The following is a 22,804-nucleotide window of genomic DNA, read 5'->3' on the forward strand; positions in this document are numbered from 1 at the left end:
TTTTTTTTTTTTTTTTTTCAGTTCTGCAATATGTAGGGTGTGGGATGGGGGTCAAACTTTTGACCTCTTGCATCCTCAGGCATTACAATCTTCACATCATTTTATTCTCATACTACCTTATTAGACGCTTTACGTTTGAGCATTTTAAAGCATTTCAATTGATCTTTTTTTTTTTTAGTTCTGCAATACGTGGGGTGCGGGATGGGGTCAAGCCGTTAATTTTGGTTGAGAGTACATATTTTATGTCAATTGAGCTTTGCTCATGTTGGACCATTTCAGTTTATCTTTGAGCACTCTAGTTTCAGCTATCTTGTGACCGTGTGTTGTACTTGTACTTGCTATCAAAGTCGTTCTTATAACTACTAGACCGCATATGTTTTTCATCTCCATTGTTATTTAACTTTTGATAATTAAGCTCATTTTTTTCCTAAAAAAGCTAGAATTTATCCTTGCGATTAGTATATTTTGTTCCTTAAAAAGGAATATGTTGGTTACTTTATATCTTCTTTATTTTAATATGGGAGCAGCAACGTCAGGGGACTAAAGGAAGCCATTCTTTGGATAAATTACAAATTTATTCTTCAACTCATTATCATATTTGGGAATTTTCTTTTTCTTTTATTTTCTTTTTTGAGGTCTCATATTGGGAACTTTTGGGAGTGTTTAATTGCATCGTTTTTTTTTTTAAACAAAATATTGCCTTTTGTGATTCTTGCTCATCTTTCTCAATAATCAGGAAGTTGGAACTATCTATACACACCATCAGAAAACAGTTATTGTGGATGCTGATGCTGGAAATAATAGAAGAAAAATCATAGCTTTTGTTGGAGGGCTCGATTTATGTGACGGGCGGTATGATAATCCATCACATCCCATATTTCGGACACTTCAAACAGTACACAAGGATGATTACCACAATCCTACATACACGGTAATCTGTTATGTCCCACTTTGTCTTTTAATAGTTAATATGGTTCTGCGGTAACAGGATGCAAGAGGGAAGTTTGATCTATTTCAAAAATCTGAGTAACCCTAGTATATTCCCCCTTTTTAGCTAACCCAAGTTTATTCTTAAGGGCATACTAGTTTCTTCATCTAGTTTTTCCCCCATTTAATGAAGAAACAAGGCTTTCAATATAGAGATTGAAGTACATGAGATGAGAGCACCAAAAAGGTAAGGAGAAGACCTTGAACAAATGAAAAGGCGATCATAAAATGAAGGTGGCCTGCCTGAATGAACTGAGTAACAAAAAAACATACTATCAGGAATAAAAGACTGTCCCTCAAAATAAAGAGAAACATTGGACTGAAATGACCATACTCTTGTATTATATTCATAAAACTGTGTCAAAGGCCTCAATTTATCCACAATTATTTTGATGGAAGAAGACGGATATTGATCATTTCTTTGAGAAAAGAAGCCTCATTCAACTGGGCAAGAAATACAATATTGGCAGACAATTCAACGAACTTGTACTGTATGGTATAAGAGTATATACCATTTCATTGTTAAAAAATGACTCAACCGATAGTCATGGCTTTCCGTAAGTGTGATTTGCAAAAAAGCACCATTTAAATTGCTGCAATGTAGGGTGCAATATCCTCTTGAGAAGATTCAAGTATTGAATCTTTGAAGTTCATATTATAGCAGCAGGGCAAGCTACGCAATATTTGTAGAAGTGGAGTTTACATTGTTGATATTTGTAGAAGTCACGGGGTATTATTTGAAAATCTAAATGGTGGAAGAAGAACTAGTATTAAGGAATACAACAAAGTTATAGAAGACTTTGTTATGTCCAATTTAACTTGGGAGAAATGGCTATTCAATCTTTGATCAATAGATATCTTTTTTCTAGGTTTTGGTTGGATATGCTCAGAGAATCTAGCTCGTGAGAGTCATTTCTGACCAGGGAACCTTATGTGCGGTCCTTCACTCTTGTTTTGAAAATCTATGACTTAATAAGAAAATTTTAGTGGGAGGAAGTAGAAGAAAAAGAAGAAATAAGGAGGGAACATTTGATGGAGAGGAATATGTCGATTTTATTTCTATAGAAGAACATCAGGAAAGAATTATTGTTAAACAAAGATGCAAACTTGTTTGGTTAAGAGACGGGGAGGAAAGTTTAGCCTTCTTTTTACAGGTTTCTTGCATCCAGTAGACTAAAGAGCTTTGTGATGAAAATAGAGAACTGATATCAGGTTGGGGGAAGAGTAGTGTGAAAAACGGAAGCCAAAAATATTGAAGGGGGAATTTTGAGTTTTCTAGACAAGTTTTTATTCTGGAAATGAGGTACTCATAGCTTAAGATGGCAACCTATTTATCATGAGAAGAAAGTAGATGGCTTGAGAGATCTTAGGAAGAAAATAAAATTTTGATAGTCTTGATCTCTTTGGGGGTGTTAAAGGCTCCAAGGCAGGATGGTTTTTCTACAAAATTGCTAAACAAGTTTTGAAGCATTTTAAAATGATGTTTGGGAGTGTTCTAAGATTTTAATGGGGAAGGTCACCCAAAACTCTTGCATAAATTTTTATTTATCTTACTTTAATGAAAGAAAATGTTGAGAAGGTGCAAGACTTTAGACCTATTAGCTTGTTTACGAGTATCTAAAAAACCGTGGCTAATATCTTGTCTGATAGATTGAAGGGTGTGTTATCATTTACATTTCAACAAGTGAAAATGCTTTTATTGAAGAGAGATAAATCATCAATTCTATTCTAGTTGAAAATAACTAGAGATTGAACGTATGAAATCAATAATCAGTTAGACAAAACACCAGACTGGAACCTTTAACATCTTTCTAAAGAGAATTTTAGGAGAAAAAATGTAACAGCCCAAGCCTGGGCTGTTACAAAAAAATTCAATATATCATTGCATCTAGGGTTACTAAAATTTGAATTGATTTTATGAAGTTACAAAATTATTTAGTTGAACAGGGTAGTACTGTTGGTTGTCCAAGAGAACCGTGGCATGATCTGCACAGCAAAATTGAAGGTCCAGCAGCATATGATGTTTTGACCAATTTTGAGGAGCGATGGAGGAGAGCTTCAAAACCTCACGGGATAAAAAAGTTGAAATCATATGATGATGCTTTGCTGCGTATTGAAAGAATTCATGACATAATTGGAATTTCTGAAGCATACTGTAACTACGAAGATGATCCTGAATCATGGCATGTGCAGGTAATGTTTTAAACCCTTCTTAATGCATATGTGGACCTTTATTTAGGTGGTAAAAGCCTCGGCAATTGAAACTGGTTGTGATTTAGACCTGTTTAGTTATGTAACAGAGAATAGAACCTTTTTAAATGAATTCTCTATGTTCCTTATGGAATTTTTCATGATGAGTAATACTGCAGATTTTTCGTTCAATTGATTCAAGTTCTGTTAAAGATTTCCCGAAGGACCCAAAAGATGCCCCAAGCAAGGTAAAGGACAGTTATGATTGCTATATTTCCAATCAAATAAATATAAAATTTGCACATATATGCATGTATTTATTTAGTATTCGTGTCGTCTAACATGCTTATTCCCTAATATTTTACCGTGCAGAACCTCGTATGTGGAAAGAATGTGCTGATTGACATGAGTATACACACAGCATACGTGAAAGCCATTCGAGCTGCCCAACACTACATTTATATAGAGAACCAATATTTCATTGGATCATCCTTCAATTGGAATTCAAACAAAGATATAGGTAAAGTACATTAAAAAAAGCCTCCTCCGTATATGGTTTGCTTAACAAATTGGGTATATGCGGTTGTACTTTAAAAAAAAAAAAAAACTCCTAAAAATCAGTACCTATAATCTAACAATTAGTTTTTTAAAGTTGACCAAGGGTTCAGTTTGTGTTACCATAAAAGAAAAAAAGAAAAAGAAAAAAGTATGCCTTCATTTGGGAGCACCAGCATGACAAATTAAGTTGCATTTGCTAATATGTGACAACAGCCATTTAGAAAGGATGTTTAGACTTTGAAACTATAAATCTACGGCAGGCTATCTAGTCCTATCTTTATTGTTTTTCCTAAAAGAGTGGACTATGTTATGCAGTACGATGACATTACAACATTGGAGTCGTGAATTGCTAATTTTGTATGTTTCTGATTTTTCATAGGTGCCAACAATTTGATTCCAATGGAAATTGCGCTAAAGATTGCTGATAAAATCAGAGGAAATGAGAGGTTTGCTGCATATATTGTCATCCCCATGTGGCCTGAGGGCGTCCCAACTGCTGCTGCCACTCAGAGAATACTATTTTGGCAGGTAGATTCATTAGTAGCCTAGGCTGAGTTCTAATGTTTTTCGTTATTAAATTTAATTGCTGCATTTCTAAATCAACTAGAAATAAAAATATTGCTCAAGTCATCTTAATTAATTCATCTACAATCCTTATTTCTTTAAATTTCATAATCAATATACTTGAGCATTTCATATACATAGCATTGTGATTCTTGCTTAAATGAGATTGTCTATAAGTTGAACATGCAACTTTATAGTTTTTGTATTGTTTTTTTTTTTTTTTTTTTTTTTCTCTNGTAGTAATTCATGGCAATTAAAATATCAGAACAGTCCTAAATATTTAGAACTTTGCAGTTCATAAATTCTTCTTTGGTGGGAATTGGAGATATTATTGGGTTAAATGATAAAATAAAGCGAGATCATGAGGGAACATGATAAGATGAACATTGAAACACCAACACATATTCTAATCTATTACAAGTATACTTCTGATTTAACTGAACTTTTCTCGCACTGCTCAGCAAAAAACCATGCAAATGATGTATGAGGTCATTTACAAGGCCTTGATGGAGGTTGGTCTTGAGGAGGCATTCTCTCCTCAAGACTATTTGAACTTCTTCTGCCTGGGAAATCGTGAGGATGTGGATGGAAATGATCCTTTATCTTCTGGAAGCCCTAGTGCAGAAAACTCCCCTCAGGTAACTTATATCCTTAGTCAGTTGTTGATTTCAGTCGTTATATGTATTCTCTTACTTTGATTTGGGTTTTATGTAAAGACCTGCCAAATACCTGTACATTGTGGAGTATTACTGGAGATTCTTTCATAATCAACAACAACAATAATAAAACGAAGTAGAGTTCTTGCAGAAAATAAGGGAGAGATATGATGGAAACAACCTTGCTTTATCAGTCCATAATTTTATGTTTCCATAAAAAGAGCTAGTAATCAAGATTTTCACTGTATATTAGTCACTGTTATTATTATTATTATTCTTATTTAATCACAAATGATCGATTGAACTGACTGCAGGCACTTAGTCGAAAAAGCAGAAGGTTTATGATATATGTTCACTCCAAAGGCATGATAGTTGATGACGAGTATGTGATTTTGGGATCTGCTAACATCAACCAGAGATCCATGGAAGGAACTAGAGACACTGAGATTGCTATGGGAGCCTATCAACCTCATTATACATGGGCAAAGAAGCGTTCACGTCCTCGTGGGCAGGTGAATTTTAACTTTAAGATGTCCAATGTGGGATTGTTCAAATAATGCTAGTTAAGCCTAATAGACTTGACAAAATGGAATAAAGGGTCTAATTTGAAATTCATGAAATGCCCTGAGGAAGACGTTGAAAATGTGCATTTAAGTCTAAAAGATTTGGAAGATTAAGCTTATAATTTAAACATTACTTTGTAGTTTCCTTTTCTTTGTCCCCACATCTGTGTAGAGCCTAAATAAAGTGAAGAAGTAGTTATATATGCATCAGTTCATTTAGTGCGAAGAATTTTACATACATAGAACTGCATTCCTGAATCGTTTGTGGGATTTGGATGTCTTGCCCTGCAGATCTATGGATATAGGATGTCGTTGTGGGCGGAGCATACAGGAACGATGGAAGAGTGTTTCAATGAACCGGAGAGCCTGGAATGCGTGAGAAGAGTTAGAACAATGGGAGAATTAAACTGGAAACAGTTTGCTGCAGATGAGGTAACAGAGATGAGAGGACACCTTCTGAAGTACCCTGTTGAAGTTGATAGAAGAGGGAGAGTAAAATCCCTTCCTGGACATGAAAATTTTCCAGACGTAGGAGGAAAAATAGTTGGTTCATTTCTTGGGATTCAGGAGAACCTGACTATCTAAATAACCTCTGGTTGTATTCAAGACCTAACGAACGAGAGCCCTCTAGTTTCAAGCTCTGCAAAGTTTTGTTAGTAACTATTAAGGAGAATGAAGGGAGAATTTATATACACAGAATGGCCATCTCTTTCTCCCGTCTTCTTGGGAGTGGCCTTTGTAACCCTCATCCATGTGGTTTTGTTTTTAATGTTAATAATATCTGTTATTTGGAAGGCTGGAGAACACAACATTTATTGGAATTGAAACGGTTTTTTTTTTTTTTTAATTTAGTTCGAGGGAAACGAAACGTTTCTTATGGTCGATACATTAGTCGCTCTAGTTTCTGCGTCTAAATCATTAATGGATTATCAAGAATTCAGCTAAACAATGAATTTACAAACTCTCTCTTTCTTTCTCTCACCAAAATAACCCCAAGTTTTCCAGAAAAGCATCTCATACCAAACCAATCTGATTGATCCACGTGGCAAGAAGGAACGCTCTTAGTCTCCAGCTAACCCACAGTGTAACACGTGTTCATTTATCCTTCAGCCATGCACCTGGCTCGGACCACAGAACCCACAACCCGGTTGTAGGCCGGGCAGAGGGGACCACCACATGCTCCAGGCCTAAAAGGCCGCCGTTGGGCCCATGAAGTGGACCCGGGCCCTCCCCAACCTCCATCACATAGACACAAGGAGGCTAAAAAGTAGTCCCCACACCAGGCTTGCACGGTCCACGGAGCAGCATAACTCGTTTCCACCACTGACCTGGACCCCACTCTCTCTTTTATTTTTTGTTTTTTTAATATATTAAAAAGGAAAATTTCTCTCTTTCCGTAGTGTTGACCCATCTTGCTGGTGTGGTCCCCACACCTTTGCGCCTTCACCAAAAAATAAAAAGAAAAACCCCACCCCCACCTTACACGTGCATTTACTTTTCGATCCTCACGTCTACCACGTGACTGCCTCGTGCTTCCCCTTCCTTCTGCTGCACTTCCAAAAAAAAAAAAAATAAACGATACTTTTTTCCTTCTTCCATTCGTTCTTCGTCTCGAGCTTTCTTTTCTGGTTCGTCGATGGCGGATAGATTACACAGGGTGAGAGACAGAGAAAGATATTAAATCGAAAACAACTTCCCATCTATTCTGTCTTCATTCTTTCCGACGAGCGAGACATGAATTGAAGCTCTTCCTTATCGTATATCTCCAATGAGAATTCTCTGAGCATCTGTTTCGTAGTTTTGCCGTTTGTCGTGACGGTGGAGCTCGAGATCGGCGCCATGACGGATTCAGACTTGGAAGCGGAGGAGTTTGAAGTGCTCGAGCTTTGATTGGTGGTGTTTGCTTGAATGTGAGACGTGTGCAGCTTCGACGGGACGGTGGAAATGGGTCGGGCCGTTGTGTTGATGAGCGGCGCTGCCGGGGTCGGGAATGAGAAAAACTGCGGACGGGTGGAAGAGCAATCCACGGATGGAACCATGAAAACCGCCCCGGGAATTATGGCGTTCGATGGGATGGCCCACACTGGAACAAACCCCGGTGGAAAAGGCTGTTGGACGGCGGGGGAACCGGCAACGGTAGCGGCCTGAACAGCGCCGTTCGAGGCGGAGGCGGAGACGGAAACGGAAACGGCGTCATTTACGTCAACATAGTCACTGTTAGCGGGGCGCTTACGCCGCTTCTTAGTGGCGGATTGATCGGCGGAATCTTGGTTAGAAGAGGAAGTGGTGGTGGGGATTTTGAGAGTGCCATTAACAGACATGGCGATGGCGGGAACGGTACCAGTCCCAGTAGCCGCGATGATCGCCGGCTCGGCCCGTTCGAGAAGCCAGCGGATGGTTTCGCCGTCGGACTTGTGGCCGAGTTCACGAGTCAACTGGAAGATACGCGCCGCACAGGTAGCCGGAATTCGGATTCTCCGGCCTCGGCCCTCGACCTTGGTGTGGCGATCCTTGGTGGAGGGTCTCGTGGGGGGGATAGACGAGACCGTTTTAGGTATCTCTGCCGTGAACTTGACGACCTGAGTTTTGTGGTCGTTGTCGGGATGCTCCCGCTTGGGAGCAAGGGGAAGAAGGTTGATTGGAGAGGAGTCGGAGTTATTGATACAGAGATGGGTGGGCGGAGAGTGGTGGTGGTGGTCGTCGAGTTCTTGTTTGTGAATATCGGCCATGGGCGGAGAGGAAGATGTGGGGGAGAGGGGAGAGGGGAGAGGGGGGGAGAGGAGAGGAAGAAGTGGGGGAGAGGGGATTTAAGGAAAGAAAAAGAAGAAATTGGGAGAAGAAGGAAGAGTGGAAAGGAAATGGACCCACAAACAAGGGTGGGGCCCAGTAGTGTTGGGTCAAAGCTGGGGATGATGGACCTTTTCTTCTTCCAATAACTCCCAACTTGCCATTCCCATTTCTTCCTCTCTCTCTCTAACCTATCGCCTAAGTCTTATAAATAAATTTCCAAAATTACATCTCCCAAATTAGGTTATATAAACTTCTACTACAACAAATATAAAATGAAAAGAAATAAAAGTAAATAAGGTATATTTGAAAAAAGTTTGGATTGGGTTGGGTTGTATGGGTAGAAGAATAAGCAAGAAACAAAATTACTATGCTGCCCTTTGTATCATAAAAATAGACTCATCCTAATGTATTTGCAGGGACAGGGATAGGGATAGGGATAGGGATTCCTTGGGAATGAATTCTGGAGAATAAACAAACCAGATTATGTATTTGTAGCAACAAACTTAATGGAATGAATTCCGGAGAATATTAGAGTTGAATAGTGAATAGTTAAGATAGGGTTATACTAATAAAAGGGTTAAAGTTGGAATCCAAGCCCACTAAGAATGACCCTCATGTCACGCACCCTACCAAGCTTACTCTATACCTCACTTTCTCAACCATATCTATCCTCCCCAGCCCACTACCTAAACCCATATCATATCATATATAATTAACTTCTTCTTACAAACTCTGACTATGCCTAATCAATAATTACTTTTTTTAACCATTAACTACTAAAACTTACTATTCACTGTACTCTTTTATCAATTTTCACTACGTCTTTTCATTTTTTAATCCTACCAAAATAATTAAATAACTAAATATATATATATATATATATATTTGAAACTTCACGTAGACTGTAATTTTCAGTCAATGGGCCACCACGTACCAAGTTACCAACCAACCAACCAAAATGCCTAAAGAAAGTGGGCCCCCTTCCCTTCCCTTCCCTTCCCTTCCCTTCCCTTCCCTTCCCTTCCCTTCACGGGTGGTGGGACCCAACAGCACTACTAATCACACTGAAGGGCCCCATGCCATGCCTATACTACATACAATGGACATGCCCCCCTTGCCCTCCCCTTGCAATGGGGTCCACGTGCGGCAAGTGTGGTCCACGTCGGTTTCTCTAGATGGGGACCTTGCCCAATGGGCCCAAATTTCTTTTTTAATTATTTAACCGTGTTTTTTTAATAATCGATTTGTGGACACCTTTAAATTTCGCTGACTTGACATACAACAACTTCATAATAATTGAGTTTTAATTCCATTTGCCTTCTCCCTCTAATCCAATCTTACTTTCAATAATAAAAATTATTTGAAATAAATAAAAACACATTTTATTTCACCAACTATATTATTATTATTATTATTATTACTATTATTACTATTATTATCATTCAGAATAGTTGATTGCAAAAAGAAACGTCACCAAATATTTGTATGAAGCGTAGAAACAACAAACCAGGATGGAAGACTTGGGCCCTTCAAACTCCAATTTCCCTCTCATCTCATGACGCTGACATGTAAGTATATCTTGTCTGAGCTCCAATTATAAGCTCAACAATTTTTGCTGCACATCAACACACTAAATATCTCAGCTATAATCCACATCATCTTAAATCTATAACTATCGCAAATGGATACACTTCCAACCTGTGAGGAATCCGACCAAAGGTACAGGTTCTAAAACTTTTTCGGCCCCTTCAAGTTTTCGCCTGAAAAAACATTCCGCATAAACGGTTTCAATCCAAGACTATACGTTTGAAGTCGAGAAATTCTCGACTCAACAAGTTTAAATCTTGAAGCATGTATGCACCTTGTATATCTCTCAAAGAATGGGTCTCTCATGAGGTAAAATGCCCATAGCATCTTCCGTCTTCTCAGCTGAACCAAGTCAAACATGTTGAAGTTAATATGAGAATGACAGTTTAGTTTTTAACCCAAGAAAGTTACTATGTAGGATGAACTAGAGAACACGACCTCATCCTTCTCAGAGTCGGAAAGGCATGATCTTTGGTTTTTTCTACTCGTCGATGCTGAGGTAGCATATGATAAAAAGCTTGTCCCAAGGAGATCCACAGCCAGTGAAAGAAACCAAGGAGTCCACGACCGACTCCCATATTTGCGGATTAGAAGAACGTAAATAAGCGGTCGTGTTATGAAAAGTACTTCTCCAGTCACGAAAAGAGCCCCGCGATGACCCTGTTCAGACAAAATAGTGGAAAGTGTAGGCCTCTCAGGCGTTGTAGCTGTAAAGGCACAATTAATTGTCAGTAGACATTCCCAACAAAACTCTAGGAAATTGGGATCGATATAGGCACCTGAAGGATTGAACATTCCATGCTGGTGTTGAACCCCATACGACCATGCTGGTGGTGAAATCATCCGAGCGTTTTCCCCGAACCTGCTTAATGCAGATAATGCCCTCCCTTCTAGATTCCAATGGTCCTGTCCATTAAGATATCCTGGATAACCAGATGCATTATGCCCACCATGCTTTGTGAAAGCATTAGGTCTGTGCTGAGAAGTTGAAGTTTTCAGATGTCTTTCGTTATTTATGGTTTCTCCTCCATCAAGAAGGATCTTGTACCCACAATTCTTGAAAAGAGCTAATCTAAAGAGTACCCTGAAATTCAACGGCTACTAATGTAAAGGCAAAGACTATGCAATAAAAATGTATCAGAAGATTAAAAAATGGCACTCCCACACTCGTCAACAGGGTCTTACTTCAAAGCCTCCGTAACAGCAATGAAGTTCCATCGTTTATCATCACCATAATATTGTTGTGCAGCAACTTCAATCAATGTTTCCAAGTTTTTCAGAGCAGATATGCATAGTGAATAAGGAAATGAAGATGGCACAGTTGCGTTTACATGCATCTGGGTTGGAGCTGTTTCGATTATGTGTTCATTGACTGCAGTGACAATGCCAACAGCAGCAGAAACTGCAGAAATCCCCAAACTAATTAATAATAGCTTCAAAGTTGCAAATCATCCACTCAGAGCAAGGCAAAACTTTAGAACGAAGAAGCCAGGAACGCGTTCATTTGACAAGTCAACGCCAGTAAACAACAACATAGCAGTTAAATTTTCACATTTATTGGTACAAACTTGGAACGTAGGGAGATAGCTTCCAAAGTTACAAGGTTCGAACCCCTAAGTTGAAAAATGAAAACAGAATAACTTAAGAAAACCTTGCTGGCTATAAGCAGTCAAGTGTTACCAAAGTTTCACAAAACCTGCTTCAGGTCCAATTTCTGAATCAGAAAATCGTTCAGGAAGAAGCCACGTCAAGCCCTGTACAGTATTAAGAACCATATAAAAGGTAGAAATCCACAAACTTATACTCTCAGATCTACTAACAGTTGACTTTAATCATGGTAATATAACAGTTTTCAAAAACTATCGAGAAATTAACCTGTTTTATGACAAACAAACATGAGATGACAAAATACATCATGCACCAAATTAGCACATGGAAACCCATCCAACGTTGATATTTCCATGATCCTTGAACAAGATTCCACCATCCCAGTTCTACTTTCAAATGGCAAAAAAATTGTTCTACAATTGCCGTAAGATTAATCTCTAGAGGAGATTATGTACTAATAATATCGATTAAACATGTCTGACAAAGTAAGGTGGTTCAACTTTGCAGCCAATCTACTCTATTTCTCTCATTGTAAGGTAATTTGAATGGGTTGTTCCGCATTATAATGAGGCCAAAACCAAGCAAGCAGTAAAAGATCTATTACAAGGGGTTACAATTGCTTGTGATCAAACAGTGAAAAAGGCTCATTCACCAACATGCAAATAGTTTGGTATTTTCTATATTTCTATAACAGCCCAAGCCCACCGCTAACAGATATTGTCCTTTTTGGGCTTTCCCTTCCGGACTTTCCCTCAAGGCTTTAAAACACATATGTTAGGGAGAAGTTTCCGCACCCTTATAAAGAATGTTTCGTTCCCCCTCTCCAATCGACGTGGGATCTCACTATCCGAATGAGTGCCAGCAAGGATGTTGGGCCCTAAAGGGAAGTGGATAGTGGGATCTCACATCGGTTGAAGAGGAGAACGAAGCATTCTTTACAAGGGTGTGGAAATCTCTCCCTACCAGACACGTTTTAAAACCTTGAAGGGAAACCCGAAAGGGAAAGCTGAAAAAAGACAACATCTGCTAGCAATAGGCTTAGGCTGTTACAATTTCAATACCTAAACAATACACAGACCATCAAAAACATCCAAAATATAATAAGATCGATATAACCAAATGACGATATGTTTCATGCTTTAAAAGAAAGTTTGCGGGTACTCTCATACAGAAACATAATCATGTAGAATGAACATGTTCATAACATTAAACGCACTTAGGTGCAGTTTACCCAAACTGATTTCAATAAAAATGCCGGGCAATCAACTAGTGTTGAACATTCAAAACTCACAAAAAATGACCATAGTATAACCATCTTCATTTTCAAGGAATAAATTGACTTAATGGTCTCTTCATGCTCATTGCTATCAGACATATGGATACCATCTGTTGTCTATATCTCTTATTCTTTTAAAAATCAAATCAACATCATGACATGCATGCCATCTTAAATTTGCAGAAAATAAACTGTGAAAACATAAAGCCGTTCTTTAAATAAACTACTTGCAAAAAGATGCTAATATTACTTAATAGAGATTAAAGAACAAACAAGTCAACCAAATCAATTCACAGATGAAATCAAATAGAGAAACCAGCGGGTAATGATAAGAAATCTATAGTGCTCACATTTGCAAGAGACTCAAAAGAGTGAAGGTAGTCTCTGTTATCCCTAACCCACTTCTTGTAAGCTTCCATGACTTGAAAGAATCACAACGCAGCGGCAACAAAAGAAAGAAACACTCGAATCGTCGAAGAACCTGGTACAAACTAAAACCCTAAGATGCGACAAGGAAAAACCCCCTCATAGCCAGCCGAAAGAAAAATAGGGTCTAAGAACACAACTGTACGGTCATTCAAAAAGGGGGATCCTGGTCGAGAACTTTTCAGGAAACTAGAAACGAAAAGGTAGCTGATGAAGGGAGAAATTGTAGGAGAAGAAGCGCGAAGAGAAGGAGGAACCAAATTGGGATTTATGGGAAGGGGGAACCGGAATTTTGCAGAACCCCAATTACAGCAGCCAATCTGGAAAACCCTCCATACTGCCTTACAAACTTGGCTGCATCTGGATGGAGAGCGAAACACGAACTAAAACCAAACGTCAATATCACTACGAACAAATAAAAAGATCATATCCTTTATCTATTGGTGCAAGAATCTAAAATATTCGTGAGTGTAGTTCCAATGATGATTAGAGTATTATAAAAATTGCAATATTTGTTCGCGTTTGTGATCAAATTTGATGAAAATGGAAATTTTGTAGTGAAAATTTGGAGTAAAATTAAATTAAAAAATATATATACGTATATAATGTACTAGTTTTTTAAAAAAAAAACATCAAATATTTTAATAATGTATTGAAGATTAATAATTTATTAGATATTTTTAGGAGTATTTAAAAGATCTAAATCCCAAAAACTCAAAATAAAAAATCAGAAGATATTGAATAGTTTGTATCATACAGTGCGTCTGAAGTTACTTCTAAAATTCCCCCATTAAGGATCTGTTCTTTGTCTTCTCTCTGGGGTTTTATTTTAGGGTTCCGCGGAAGCAAATTGAAAATGCAACTCACACTTGAATTTGGGTAATTCTCTCTCTCTCTCTCTCTCTCTCTCTCTCTCTCTCTCTCTNTTACTTGGAAGGAAAATTTCCCTGTTTGTTTAGCTCTGATCCTGGAACACAGAGTTTGAATGCCTTCTGTTTCTGGGAAAGTTGGAAATCAGAAGAAATATCTTATTCGATCGTGTTTTTATGTTTTTTCGCAGCTTATAAACTTGAATTTCTGTGTCGTTGTCTATCCATAAAGATCGATTGTTTTCTGAATTTGAGCAAACTCTTGAGTTCGTGAATTCTGTGTATTAATGAGGTATCGTGATACTGATGTTCGGGAATATTTCTCTTGGGCTGGCTCAAGGGAAGAAAAGATCGACTATTGGATATAATTGTTTGTGTTTAGTTGTCAATAATTCAAAATTTGCACCTATTCTTCAGGATATTGGGACCAAAACTATAGTTTTGCTTGAATATCCAGTTGCTTCACTGCCTCCATATTGTTTTCATTCTGGTTTTGTTCGTTTGATTACCATTGTTCCTTCGTTAGATTATATATATATTGGAAATCTATAACCTGTTCTTTATTATATTCAACTTTTATTTGTGTTCGGTGGAACTTTTTGGCTGGATTGTACCATTTATAATTGCATATGTTGTTTCAACAATTCATCAGTGTGTTGTTTACAGTGCTTGCAGATTTTGACTCCATCAGTACCCTCTATTTCCTCATCCCCTCCAAAACCAAAAGAGAAGGAAAATAAATAATGTGGCAGTATCTTGAATAGCCTTTTTCTGCAATATTAGAAATTATCCTTCCATATGCTTCTAGGTTGCATTTTTATTGTGTCTTTTATTTAATGTAAAAGGTGAAACGGAAAAGATATCAATGTAGTATGTCATTCTTTAGGCTTTATTTTTTCAGCTAGTGTTTATATGTTAAACATGACAGTGATATTAACTTTTACATGCAGTGGGGGATTGGAGTTACTATGTGACTCTGTGAAGATCCACGATGTCAGCGTTGATCCTGAAAATGGAGCGGGAACGGTAAATTAAAATTTTTCAACAATTTAATGAAAGATCGAGTCAATATCAAATTCATATTTTCGTGCTTCATTCCTCTGTTTATCAAGCAAGTCTAATGCTTTCTTTTAAAACGGTTCTCAGTTAATTATGAAAGATTTGCTCTCTTGGGTCCGAAGTAATCTGATCAAGGAGAGGCCAGAAATGTTTATGAAAGGCGACACTGTGTAAGTTGTAAAAGAAACATCTCATTAGTTTATCAATTTTCTTTTTTAAAGATTGTGAATGAGAGGATGAACGTGAAAGTGGGTGAAGAATTGTGATGGTTTCAAACATGGTTCCTGCAGAAGACCTGGTGTTCTGGTGCTTGTGAATGATTGTGATTGGGAGCTGAGTGGGCAGCTTGATACACCATTGGAAGAGAAAGACGTGGTGGTGTTCATATCCACCCTGCATGGAGGCTAACTCAGTAAGGAATATGGCTTTTCCAGCTTGTAGCTACGTAATTGTTGCCTGAGATAATATGGCGTTTTAACCTTAAAAATACGTATTGTTTGTTATCCTATAAACTATACAAAGAGTAATCTTGATCAGAGTTTGCTCTGAGGCTTGTGAAATCATCTTGTTGGGGTGGATGTTCATGTTCAATGACTGAATAAAGTAGAAGAAAGGCTATATTCATAGGCATTTCAATTCATGTTCATGTTCTGTTGTATAAGAAGTTCGAAAAGGTACTTTAAATATTTCTTTTCAACATGTCACACAGAAATATATTGAGACAACCATAGAAGTTTTCTTTAAGGTTGAAGCATTGAAGTAACGGTGACTGATTTTCAATACCAAAAATCTTGATGCGGAGTTCATCTTTCGTGATGAAAATAGAACTTGAAAATAAAAGTCGAAGAAAATGGAATAATGAATGAACAACTATATTGACCAGAAAATCGATAACTTGAAAATAAAAGTCGAAGAAAATGGAATAATGAATGAACAACTATATTGACCAGAAAATCGATAGTCCCAAGTTTACGCAGCAGCATTTGGTCTAATAAAACACTTTCGGTATTATAATTCTCCCAGAAGAAATTCTTTTAGAAAAAAAAAAGGTTACAAGGAAAAAAAAAAGCAAAGAAAATAGGGAGTTGGGAAAGAGAAAGGGTATTGTTTTTAGGCCTTTTGCTTCCCTTTTCTAATTCTATCAAGCTCAGCTTCAGCATCGTTCAACTGCTGTTTCAACGTTGATATTTTCCTCTCCAAGTCTTCCACCGAGTCTCTGCTAGTCGCTGGTTCATATGGCCTCACAAACTTACCTGAAAAGTCCTTCAGCGCTTCAACCCCAGTCACCTGCAATACAATGCACAACAAGTTTGGAAATCAAAGCTCTTCCCAATCTTTTCCTTTTACCTGTTTTGGTTTCTGTTTTCAAATCAAAGCTCTCGCATCTTCAACTTCAGTGTTTTATCCACTTAGTTATGTTCAAACAAACTAAAAATAAGATTGATATAACAGAACACGATATGTATTAAGAATTAGCAACTTGCCTCAGACTGTACAACAAATCGGTACTCACTACTATAAAACATAGGATCGGGTGAATTAAAAAAAAGGCACCTATTGCCATTTCTACCTTCCTTCTCCTTTCAAGGTCTACCAAACTTCAATAATTATATAGGAGAGAATGATAAGTTTAAAAAACAAAATATAATTCAAGACTTGGAACCAAACCCAATGGCAGACATGAAGGAAAAAGCATTTATGGACTAGATGATAAAAGAAAACAGAATGAATCTCGATATATTGAGACAAATATGTGCAGAGAAAGCAGTACCTCTTGAGGCAGTAATGGCAACTTGGTGATGTGGAAGTCATCATATAACATGTAAAATTGGTCGAGATACTTCTGTTGCATTCGCATTCTCGCTTTCAGTAACTTGGACTCAACATCTAAAACGGCAGAGCACATACATATGGTTAAGAAACAGGGAACATCCAAATCACTTTACAGAATATATGTGTATGGATTCAGTTAACTGTCGTACCTTCGTCATTGTAAATTACTTGGTTAATGATAATATTGTGAGTATCGATCTCAAACTTGGTGAGTTCTTGAACTAGTCTCTCTGTTTCGTAAAGAGACAGAAACTCAGGAATGCAGACACACACAAATGTGGTCAAATCCTGAAAACAGAGAATTGTTGGGTAAAAAACCAAGCTTTAGAAAAAGAAAAAAATATATAAAAGGGTAAAAACAGCCCACAAAAGGAGTCCCAACACTAACCAAACAGATACATAAGTACACCTAACATATGTTAGATGTCGGATAACATTATTTTTCATTCAATATTATTTTTCATAAGGAATTCTCAATTTGCAAGGAGGGAGGTATAATATAGGACGTAAAAATATTAGACAGTTTACACTGAGATATAGCTTGGTAAACAAGCTTGTCGAAAAGTTCTACATAGATTTGTGTCGTTTTCGTAAATATTCCCTGATTTCTTTCTTTTAAGAGATTCCAAAAGAAAGTCATGATGAGATTTTTCCATAGTAGGCCTTTTGCATTCTTGAAAGGGTAGTACGTTAAGGTCATATCCAATAGATCGCTTACCTCCCTAGAAAATGTGAGATATCATCCGAATGTATTGAAAATCGTTGTCCAAAAATTATGAGCGTATGTGCATATTGCATAAACAAGTGGCTTTGTGATTTGTTTTCTTTCTTGCATAATGGACACCAATCTAGAGAAAGAGTAATGTAAGGCATTCTTTTTTGAAGATTTTCACTTGTGTTAATGGTTTTACGCGCTATTTCCTGAAGGAAGAACTTTACCTTTTTAGGCTGATGTCGTTTCCATATTGTCTTTGCTAGCGTGGGATTTATTGCTTCTACTTTTTCTACCATGTCCATCATCAAGGATTTTTGTAGAAAAGGCCCCATGAGCACTGGGTCAATGAGTCTGCTTTGTTTGACAATCCACAGGGGCAAGGTCAAGGCTTAGTTCAATCCATTTTGTTGCTTCATTATCCTTTAAATTCCTACTAAGCTTTAGGTCCTAGAATTTGTTGACACCATTCCACATTTCTTTGATCGTGGCTTTTTTGCTATGAGAGAGTCGGTACAAAAGTGGATACCTCAGGGCTATCCTGGTGTTTCAATCCATGAGTCGGTCCAAAATGATGTGTTTCCTCCATCACCCACCCTATGGCAAGGTTGGTCGGTGATGTGGTTTTGATGTTTCTTTATGTACCCGAAAGCCCTTTTGTAGAAGATGGAGGGGTTGATTTTTGTTTGATGGAGGAGTATCTTTGGCCTTTATAAAATTTCTCCACAAGGCCTTTTCTTCGTGATGATATCTCCATAACCATTTGGCGAAGAGAACTTCGTTCTTCTTCTTCATCGAGGGCTTCCTTTTCTATTGGGAGGTTTATAATATTCCATCGAACAAGGCGTGGGTCATCTTTCCACAAGTAGTTTCTGAATAATCTTTCTATATCTACGACCACTTTTTGTGGCATTTCAAATAGAGACATGTAGTAATTAGGGAGGTTGGATAATGTGACTATATGAGGGTGAGTCTTCCGCCTTTCGAAGTAAAACATGATGACCATGATGACAACCATCTTTCTAATTTTTCAATAATAACCTTCCTCAAGGAAAAAAATTTGTGGTTTTCTTTTAGAGGTAGTCCTAGGTAAATATTCAACCCTTCTCCCTTTTTACAATCATATATGCTAGCAAATTCTTCAATAATCTTTGTACTAATATTGATGCCTATGATCTTTGTTTTTTGGAAATTGATATTTTGTCCAGAGAATCCTTCGAAGGTTTTTACCGTCTCAATCATGTTTTTTATGGAAGATGCCAAGTTAGAAAAGAGAATTGTGTCGTCTGCGCGAACTGAAGGTGACTGATGCTTAAACCTTCATTACCAATCTAAAATCCTTTTAGCTGTCCTTCGTATTCTGCTTTTGTCAGTAGGCAACTGAGACAGTCCATTACCATGATGAAAAGAAAAGGGGATAGTGGATCTCCTTGTCTCGAACCCTGTGTGGCAAATATCTTCCCTTTTGGTCTTCCATTGATGTGATGGAGAAGTTTGTGGATGAGATGCATCATTTTATCCACCTTCGCCATTTTGAGCCAAAGCCTATTGCCACAAAAAAAGTTTTAGAGGAAAGTCTAGTCAACCTTGTCGAAAGCCTTTTCCATGTTAAGTTTAATGACTACACCTTTTTGTTTCTTTCTTTCCCATTCATCTATGAGTTCGTTTGTCGTGGGGAATGCATCGAGAATTTGTCTCCCCTCTACAAAAGTTGTTTGTTGCCCAATTATTGTGAAGGGGAGAACCTTTTTAAGACATTATGATAATACCCTTACTATGATTTTATATAGTCCGGTCGTGAGACTTATGGGACGACAGTCTGCAACAATGCGGGGCATCTAATTGCTTTGAGATCAGACATATATATGTTTCGTTCAGGATAACTACGTTTCGAAAACAAATCTTGGAATACTCTCATGATATCAGCTCTCATAAAGTTTCAAAAAAAAAAAAAAAATGAGGTAAAATAATTCGATCATTTGTTGGATCCCAAATCCAGGAGTTTTAGACTTTTAAGTTTGTTGATGAAATCATGCCCCGACCATCCACAGAGGGGCGTATTCTTCCACATGTATTCTACCATTTGCAAAAATTCAAAATGGTTCAACCACATATTCTCAAATCGGAAGGGTGAAGGGCCCCATTTAGAGCAACCCATGGAAAGTAGAATGGGATAATAATCAGATGTAGGTCTATTCAGTCTTTGAACACCGATGTTACTAAATTTTCTATGTAGGCCTTTTGTGGCAAGGAATCTATCGATGAGTGTCAAGGTGGGTGAAAATATGTTGTTTGACCATGTGTAGAGTCCATTATTGAGGGGAAGGTCGATTAGTTCAGCTTCTCTTATGAAATTGTTGAAGTGTCTCATGCCTCTAGACTTTTCCACTAGATTTTTCACGTGCCCATCGAGAGATATTGAAGTCACCCGCCAAAAGCCAATTCTCTATACATAGGCATGATAGGTCCTATAATTCTTGCCAGAATAGATGTCTTTCTTAATATCCACCGGGACCATAGATTCCTGTAATCCAAAATCTGGCTGATACATAGATTTCTGTAATCCAAAATCTGTAATTATCAGCCAGTGTGGTTAAGGTGTATAAGCCTTTGGTGACTTTTGAAATGATCAAAGTTGGGTCATTCCCCATGATTTAGATCCCCCAGTGTAATATGTGTGGTTAAGGTGTATAAGTTTTTGGTGACTTCAGAAATGATCAAAGTTCATATCAAAGTTGGGTCATTCCACATGATTTAGATCCCCAGATGGAATAGCCATGATCAAAGTTGGGCCTTTGGTCAATCTCTCTAGTTAGTTTTCTCGGTTTCTTGGCCGTAGTGGGCTTCTTTTTCCCAGATGGAATAGCCATGATGCACATGAGGTGTTCTTTTAGCCATGGTGCCAAGATTTGGATGGCCATTATTGGTGTGAATGTTTCTAATATCGGGGTGACCCTTTCTACCTCTGTTTCATTCTACTTTTCTTGAAAAAGAGCGTCAAGCTCTATATCCGCAAGAGTGATCTCTAGTCATGGGTGAGAGATGTTGGCCTTATTCGCAATGGGGGATGTTGGGGTGGTGGAGAGAGGTAGGGGGCTAGATGCATATTCATCGTCCGATTCTTGGTCAATGTCAACAATGGAGAATTTTGTTCCTAGGACGAGGAAGTTTTTTGGTTATTTATGATGATGGCATGTTATCCTGGTGAATGGAACCCCACAAGTTCATGGGACCTAACCCTTAAAAGAACCTAAAGTATCCCATCTATTCCATAAGACTTCTACCACTTCTTCTAATACTTGTTAATGGTTAGAAAAATGCTAGTAGGCAATAAGACAAAAATAATAATAATAATAATAACAAACGAGTAGAAAACGAGCGCTCTTACAGGATCTTTGAATTGCCTATTAACTTGTTCGATCACATCTCTCATGCCTTCCAGCCTTCCCAGAATTGCGTCCTCACCAAACTCATCATCAACTCCAAACATCCGGGTCACCTGTTGCAGAAAGTTTCAGGTTAGCTAATTACTGAAATTGCACAAATGAAACTAATACAGCAAATGCTTCGACTTCTTGAAAAAAATTAACGAAAAAATCAAACGCTCATGTCGAATAAGGATAATAATAGAATCGTTGTTATCAAATTAGAACTGATACCTGACTCAATACGCCTCCAAATCTACTTTTTAAAGACATTATCTTTGAAAGTCCCTTCTCTAAGGTTGATGGAAATTGCAACAGTCGAAGAGTGTGGCCAGTTGGAGCAGTGTCGAACACAATTACAGAATAATCCATTGTTTGTACTAATCTGGAAATAAACAATTCATTAAACATGGCAATGTTAAATGAATTGACATGACATGATTATAAAGAGCTCCCAGCCCCACCCAACCCTCCAAGTATCAACCAACAAAAAGTCCTAGCAGTGGTAGCTGATGACTTAGAACAACATAAACATTTCAGACAAAACCAATACCAGTACTCAAACTTACAGTTCTAGAACTGTCATTTAAACTTCATTTGATAATCGTACATTATATATCAAGATTGTATGGATCATAAATTGATGTTTGAAAGATCAAGAAAATGGTTCTTACTTCAGCATCTCTGCAAAGCTCATTGCCTCATCAATTCCAGGAATAGCATTAGCTAGCTCGGAAAATAAGCCATCCATCCCCTCGCCGACTTCTTCATTTTCCACAGTAGGATCCACTTCCTACATACCAGCAGCATTGCCCAGAGTATGAAGCGCATAAACTCATCAACAACAATCGAAAAACACGCGTACAACAGGAAAGCAGCAAGAACAATAGCACACAGACATGATTTTAAGCATTTCTGCCACCAAATTATCCACAAAACTTGCAAAACCCTCGAATAAAGAAATCAATACCAAATCAAATTCATAAGCACATCAAGATTCAAACCAAAGCAAAAATCAAAAGAAGGGAAGCAAGAGACAAAGAACAGACCATAGCATAGAGATTGGAGAAGCCATTAACCAAGGTGGGGGCCTTGGTGAATCTCTGCTGAAAGGCATCGCTGAGATTGTGAGCGGGGTCGGTGGAGATAATCAAAACAGAGGATCTGACACGGGAGAGAAGAATCGAAAGGATGGAGCTGCAGGTGGTTTTTCCCACACCGCCTTTGCCGCCAACAAAAACCCATTTTAGAGTCTCTTGATCCAGTAGATTCTGAACCGTACCTTCAAGTAATTCTTCTGCCATTTTTGTTGCTCCCAAAATTATCTCTCTTCTCTCTCTCTGTAGAAGAGAGACTGAAGTGGGCTTCCAATGTAACCACGGATTTGGGAATCGGAAGCAAAGGAATCAAGTGGGCGATCTTCAAAGGTCGCCTCTTTATCAAGAAAAGAACATACACGAGGTGTTTGGAGTCGGATTCGAGAGAAACAAGCCCATCACCTAACTCTTTGTTTGTTAATATAGTGCAATTCCTAAATAAAAGCCGACTTTTTTTCTAGGAAATGAAAATTAGATTTTGTCTCGCTTTTTTTTTTTTTTTTTTTTTTTTTTTTTTTTTTTTTTTTTTTTTTTTTTNTTTATATCTATGTTGAAAAAGGTCATACTTGAACTTCAAGGTGCACGTTTGATGTTTGGTATATGT

At 37.8% G+C, this 22,804-nt stretch overlaps 5 protein-coding genes across 8 annotated transcripts in view; 2 read left to right on the plus strand and 3 right to left on the minus strand.

Moving 5' to 3' along the window:
- The window catches only part of LOC111807823 (phospholipase D gamma 1-like), a 10,516-nt gene extending 4,204 nt beyond the window's left edge, over nucleotides 1-6,312 (plus strand). Inside the window, exons 4-11 of the mRNA XM_023693704.1 lie at nucleotides 737-931; nucleotides 2,935-3,180; nucleotides 3,357-3,425; nucleotides 3,550-3,697; nucleotides 4,115-4,263; nucleotides 4,761-4,937; nucleotides 5,270-5,467; nucleotides 5,810-6,312. Coding sequence (XP_023549472.1) covers nucleotides 737-931; nucleotides 2,935-3,180; nucleotides 3,357-3,425; nucleotides 3,550-3,697; nucleotides 4,115-4,263; nucleotides 4,761-4,937; nucleotides 5,270-5,467; nucleotides 5,810-6,103 — 1,476 coding nt within the window. The 3' untranslated portion in view covers nucleotides 6,104-6,312. The remainder of the gene's footprint in view (nucleotides 1-736; nucleotides 932-2,934; nucleotides 3,181-3,356; nucleotides 3,426-3,549; nucleotides 3,698-4,114; nucleotides 4,264-4,760; nucleotides 4,938-5,269; nucleotides 5,468-5,809) is intronic.
- A 111-nt stretch (nucleotides 6,313-6,423) lies between these two features.
- On the minus strand, nucleotides 6,424-9,130 carry LOC111807824 (transcription factor TCP9-like). The gene has a single exon (XM_023693705.1). It carries the CDS (start codon nucleotides 8,245-8,247, stop codon nucleotides 7,219-7,221), a length of 1,029 nt encoding a protein of 342 aa, XP_023549473.1. The 5' UTR covers nucleotides 8,248-9,130; the 3' UTR covers nucleotides 6,424-7,218.
- A 568-nt stretch (nucleotides 9,131-9,698) lies between these two features.
- LOC111806685 (peroxisome biogenesis protein 16-like) lies at nucleotides 9,699-13,711 on the minus strand. Of its 3 annotated transcripts, none has more exons than XM_023692076.1 (8): nucleotides 13,130-13,711; nucleotides 11,592-11,649; nucleotides 11,081-11,297; nucleotides 10,675-10,979; nucleotides 10,334-10,602; nucleotides 10,170-10,237; nucleotides 10,007-10,068; nucleotides 9,699-9,923 (listed from the first exon to the last, which is right to left on the minus strand). In XM_023692076.1, the coding sequence occupies exons 1-8, from the start codon at nucleotides 13,196-13,198 to the stop codon at nucleotides 9,862-9,864; spliced, it is 1,110 nt and encodes a 369-aa protein (XP_023547844.1). In that variant the 5' UTR covers nucleotides 13,199-13,711; the 3' UTR covers nucleotides 9,699-9,861. The 3 variants fall into 3 exon arrangements, with proteins under 3 accessions (XP_023547844.1, XP_023547845.1, XP_023547846.1); XM_023692077.1 differs by having other exon boundaries at nucleotides 11,576-11,649; nucleotides 13,130-13,709; XM_023692078.1 differs by lacking the exon at nucleotides 11,592-11,649 and having other exon boundaries at nucleotides 13,130-13,709.
- Nucleotides 13,712-13,927: 216 nt separating this feature from the next.
- On the plus strand, nucleotides 13,928-15,777 carry LOC111806687 (ubiquitin-related modifier 1 homolog 2-like). 2 transcript variants are annotated; one of them, XM_023692082.1, is made up of 5 exons: nucleotides 13,937-14,084; nucleotides 14,266-14,366; nucleotides 15,025-15,100; nucleotides 15,221-15,303; nucleotides 15,424-15,777. In XM_023692082.1, the coding sequence occupies exons 2-5, from the start codon at nucleotides 14,362-14,364 to the stop codon at nucleotides 15,539-15,541; spliced, it is 282 nt and encodes a 93-aa protein (XP_023547850.1). In that variant the 5' UTR covers nucleotides 13,937-14,084; nucleotides 14,266-14,361; the 3' UTR covers nucleotides 15,542-15,777. The 2 variants fall into 2 exon arrangements, with proteins under 2 accessions (XP_023547849.1, XP_023547850.1); XM_023692081.1 differs by lacking the exon at nucleotides 14,266-14,366 and having other exon boundaries at nucleotides 13,928-14,084.
- Nucleotides 15,778-16,051: 274 nt separating this feature from the next.
- On the minus strand, nucleotides 16,052-22,602 carry LOC111806686 (ATPase ARSA2). Its single transcript, XM_023692079.1, has 7 exons — nucleotides 22,153-22,602; nucleotides 21,778-21,896; nucleotides 21,338-21,488; nucleotides 21,067-21,177; nucleotides 17,116-17,254; nucleotides 16,905-17,020; nucleotides 16,052-16,420 (listed from the first exon to the last, which is right to left on the minus strand). Exons 1-7 carry the CDS (start codon nucleotides 22,405-22,407, stop codon nucleotides 16,244-16,246), a joined length of 1,068 nt encoding a protein of 355 aa, XP_023547847.1. The 5' UTR covers nucleotides 22,408-22,602; the 3' UTR covers nucleotides 16,052-16,243.
- Nucleotides 22,603-22,804: the final 202 nt, after the last annotated feature.

The sequence above is a fragment of the Cucurbita pepo genome, chromosome LG12 (assembly GCF_002806865.2).
Source record: "Cucurbita pepo subsp. pepo cultivar mu-cu-16 chromosome LG12, ASM280686v2, whole genome shotgun sequence".
Lineage (NCBI taxonomy): Eukaryota > Viridiplantae > Streptophyta > Magnoliopsida > Cucurbitales > Cucurbitaceae > Cucurbita > Cucurbita pepo.

Bases quoted from the DNA above. Each gene is read 5' to 3' on its own strand.
- LOC111807824 (XM_023693705.1), bottom strand. From the start codon at position 8,247: ATGGCCGATATTCACAAACAAGAACTCGACGACCACCACCACCACTCT.
- LOC111806685 (XM_023692076.1), bottom strand. From the start codon at position 13,198: ATGGAAGCTTACAAGAAGTGGGTTAGGGATAACAGAGACTACCTTCAC. The intron at 11,298-11,591 runs GTTTTGTGAAAC...GGATTTCTGCAG, and splicing joins AGAAATTGGACCTGAAGCAG to TTTCTGCTGCTGTTGGCATT. The intron at 10,980-11,080 runs GTAAGACCCTGT...GTTGAATTTCAG, and splicing joins GCTGTTACGGAGGCTTTGAA to GGTACTCTTTAGATTAGCTC.
- LOC111806687 (XM_023692081.1), top strand. From the start codon at position 14,062: ATGCAACTCACACTTGAATTTGG. The intron at 14,085-15,024 runs GTAATTCTCTCT...TTTTACATGCAG, and splicing joins CAACTCACACTTGAATTTGG to TGGGGGATTGGAGTTACTAT. The intron at 15,304-15,423 runs GTAAGTTGTAAA...TGGTTCCTGCAG, and splicing joins TTTATGAAAGGCGACACTGT to AAGACCTGGTGTTCTGGTGC.
- LOC111806686 (XM_023692079.1), bottom strand. From the start codon at position 22,407: ATGGCAGAAGAATTACTTGAAGGTACGGTTCAGAATCTACTGGATCAA. The intron at 21,489-21,777 runs GTAAGAACCATT...GTTTATTTCCAG, and splicing joins AGCTTTGCAGAGATGCTGAA to ATTAGTACAAACAATGGATT. The intron at 17,255-21,066 runs GTAAGAGCGCTC...CTCTGTTTTCAG, and splicing joins ATAGGCAATTCAAAGATCCT to GATTTGACCACATTTGTGTG.